At 52.5% G+C, this 2,791-nt stretch overlaps 1 protein-coding gene across 1 annotated transcript; it reads left to right on the top strand.

Moving 5' to 3' along the window:
* The first annotated feature begins 804 nt into the window (after positions 1 to 804).
* On the top strand, positions 805 to 1,802 carry LOC122193974 (histone H1.10). Its single transcript, XM_042894886.1, has one exon. It carries the CDS (start codon positions 805 to 807, stop codon positions 1,471 to 1,473), a length of 669 nt encoding a protein of 222 aa, XP_042750820.1. The 3' UTR covers positions 1,474 to 1,802.
* The last annotated feature ends 989 nt before the right edge of the window (positions 1,803 to 2,791 follow it).

The following is a 2,791-nucleotide window of genomic DNA, read 5'->3' as shown; positions in this document are numbered from 1 at the left end:
CAGCTTATTTCGACTTTATTAACGAGGCAAAAACAGCTTCGTTTTTTATATACAGAAGTTATCTCCAAAAACAAAGCAAAACAAAAAAAAAAAAAAATAAATCAAAATGCTACCATTCCCTCTCAGAACATAACAAAACACGAGGAACAGTGACAAGTTCTAGCACATCAATTCCTCTGGATGTATCTTATTTTCTCAAAACACAGAATTTTGTGAGAATACTGTATTCTTAATAGTTAAAGATACGGTTCAGGGAGGCGATTCTCTATCCATATTCAAAGCTCAGACACGAAATTGTGTTACTTCCTTCTCTTTGAACTCAATTTGCGACAAAAGTATTGAAGCTGCCCCCTCAGTATCCATCCTGTTCCGCAGAAAAGCCCCTAAAGAACAAATCTGCGCTACGGGGGAGATTTTTTAACGAAAGCTTTTATTTTAATTTAGACGGAAAAACAAAAGTTCGCCTTCCCCAGGGTCTTCCCGGATGCAGGACGGCACGTTAAACGCGTCTTTTTGCTCTTGTCCAGGATGCCCGCGGCGACAAACTCCCCAGAACGAAGCTTCAAGGTCTTCCCTTCACCCCCCGAAGAAAGCGGGATGATTTCGCGGCCGGGATTTTTCAAAAAATACGAATTTATAACTCCGAAGAAACACAGACTCGGAGGACGGAAAGCTCTTCCTGGCTAACAGTTAGGCGGGATCTGTAAAGCACCAATCACAGATCACCGCTTCGCTATAAATTCAGGCATCGGGGTTACTGTAGCCCAATTACTTTCTTTTGATTAGGAAGAAGTCTCTGCCGCGATGTCGGAGACCGCTCCCGCCGCCGCTCCCGCTGTCGCGGCCCCCGCCGCCAAGGCGGCCGCCAAGAAGCCGAAGAAGGCGGCGGGCGGCGCCAAAGCCCGCAAGCCCGCGGGCCCCAGCGTCACCGAGCTGATCACCAAGGCCGTGTCCGCCTCCAAGGAGCGCAAGGGGCTCTCCCTCGCCGCGCTCAAGAAGGCGCTGGCCGCCGGCGGCTACGACGTGGAGAAGAACAACAGCCGCATCAAGCTGGGGCTCAAGAGCCTCGTCAGCAAGGGCACCCTGGTGCAGACCAAGGGCACCGGCGCCTCTGGCTCGTTCCGCCTCAGCAAGAAGCCGGGAGAGGCAAAGGAGAAGGCTCCTAGGAAGAGAACGCCCGCGGCCAAGCCTAAGAAACCGGCGGCGAAGAAGCCTGCCAGCGCAGCCAAAAAACCCAAGAAGGCGGCGGCGGCGGCGGCGAAGAAGAGCCCCAAGAAAGCCAAGAAGCCGGCGGCCGCTGCCACCAAGAAGGCGGTCAAGAGCCCGAAGAAGGTGACCAAGGCTGCCAAGCCCAAAAAGGCGGCGACTGCCAAAAGCCCGGCCAAGGCAAAGGCGGTGAAGCCCAAAGCTGCCAAATCCAAGGCAGCCAAACCGAAGGCAGCCAAGGGAAAGAAGGCGGCGGCCAAGAAGTGAAGTATTGATGTGGAAATACTTAAACCCAACGGCTCTTTTAAGAGCCACCCACCACTGTCCGAAAAAGAGCTGAGACACTCGGACAGTGAGCTCCATGCCTGCAGCGAAGCTCACGATTCGCCATTTTTTACTCGCGATCAGATGGGATGCTCGCCTGCAGAAATAGCAGGACTCTGAGCTGCGGAACGTGGTTAGCACAGGGCTGGAAAAAATAAAGTTTGCGCTCCCTGGAGAGGGGGGTGGGGAAAAAAAAGCAACCCCTCTTCGGGCTGCCTTTGAGCAACGAAGGACAGAGGTGCGTGTGTTAAAGGGATTGCTGGGGTGGGTATCGCTCTGGGGCATGCAGGTCTCTCTCGGTGCTTTAACTCAGACAATGCGGTCCCTAACAGTCTGCGCGCTACCGCCACGCCTCTTAGGGACAGGCGCTGCCAACTCTCCGGCACGGCTCCTCCGCGTCCTTGGCAATGACCTTTCCTCTCAGCGGGGGACTTTTTTAATTCCTGCACAGCTTCACAAAACTGCTGTTAGAGCCGCAGGGAGAGGGCCGGGATAGGCAGCGCGCCCGCCACCTCCCTCCCTCTCCCACCGCCGGGCGCGGCGCTCACGGAGCTCACCGGGGCCGCTGCCGGACGGACGCAGATCGGCGCGGGGCTGCCTGGGAGGCCCGGCTCTGCCTGAAGCCCGTTTTGATTGGGTGATGGGAGAAACCGCGGCCGCTTATTGGACGACTGGAAAGATTCAAAAAGCCCGCGCTGCGAAATCGGCTCGGAGCGCTGCCGCCGGACAGCTCCGCTCCGAAAGCGGCTGTTACAGCGCGCGCTCGCTCGTATCGTTGTTCTCAGATCTGCAGGGGTAATCGTTCTCCTCTCAAAGCCAAAATTTCAGCTCAGAGACACGGTAAGACCGATTACGCAAAAAAACATTACTTGTTTATTTTCTCCTCTAATGAATGTTAGCGGAGCTATTGAAAGATAGGTGATATTCTTTAAGAGTGATGTATTAGTGCACTGCAACTATTAAAATCAAAGCTAAAACACGCTACTTGTGTTTACTGGATAAGACACACAATGCTTACAAAACAAATTAATCATACCTGAAATTGTTTAACACCACGAATCATTGACCAATGAATCTGGACATAGATCTTTATTGCTTGCCCTAAATAACCCAGAATCAAGTAGGACTTCTCCAGGTAAAATAATCGCATCTTATTTAACCTTCCAAACAAACAAGACACAAAAACACGTTGTATTAAAGCTCTTTCATTGAATGAGTGGGTGGCTCTGAAAAGAGCCTTTGGGTTCAGAGTGAGGATCAG

This window comes from Lagopus leucura, unplaced genomic scaffold, assembly GCF_019238085.1.
Source record: "Lagopus leucura isolate 7727_CA_CO unplaced genomic scaffold, USGS_WTPT01 70-24_obj-0_obj, whole genome shotgun sequence".
In the NCBI taxonomy this organism is placed as follows: domain Eukaryota; kingdom Metazoa; phylum Chordata; class Aves; order Galliformes; family Phasianidae; genus Lagopus; species Lagopus leucura.
This window is presented reverse-complemented; position numbering and strand designations above follow the sequence as displayed.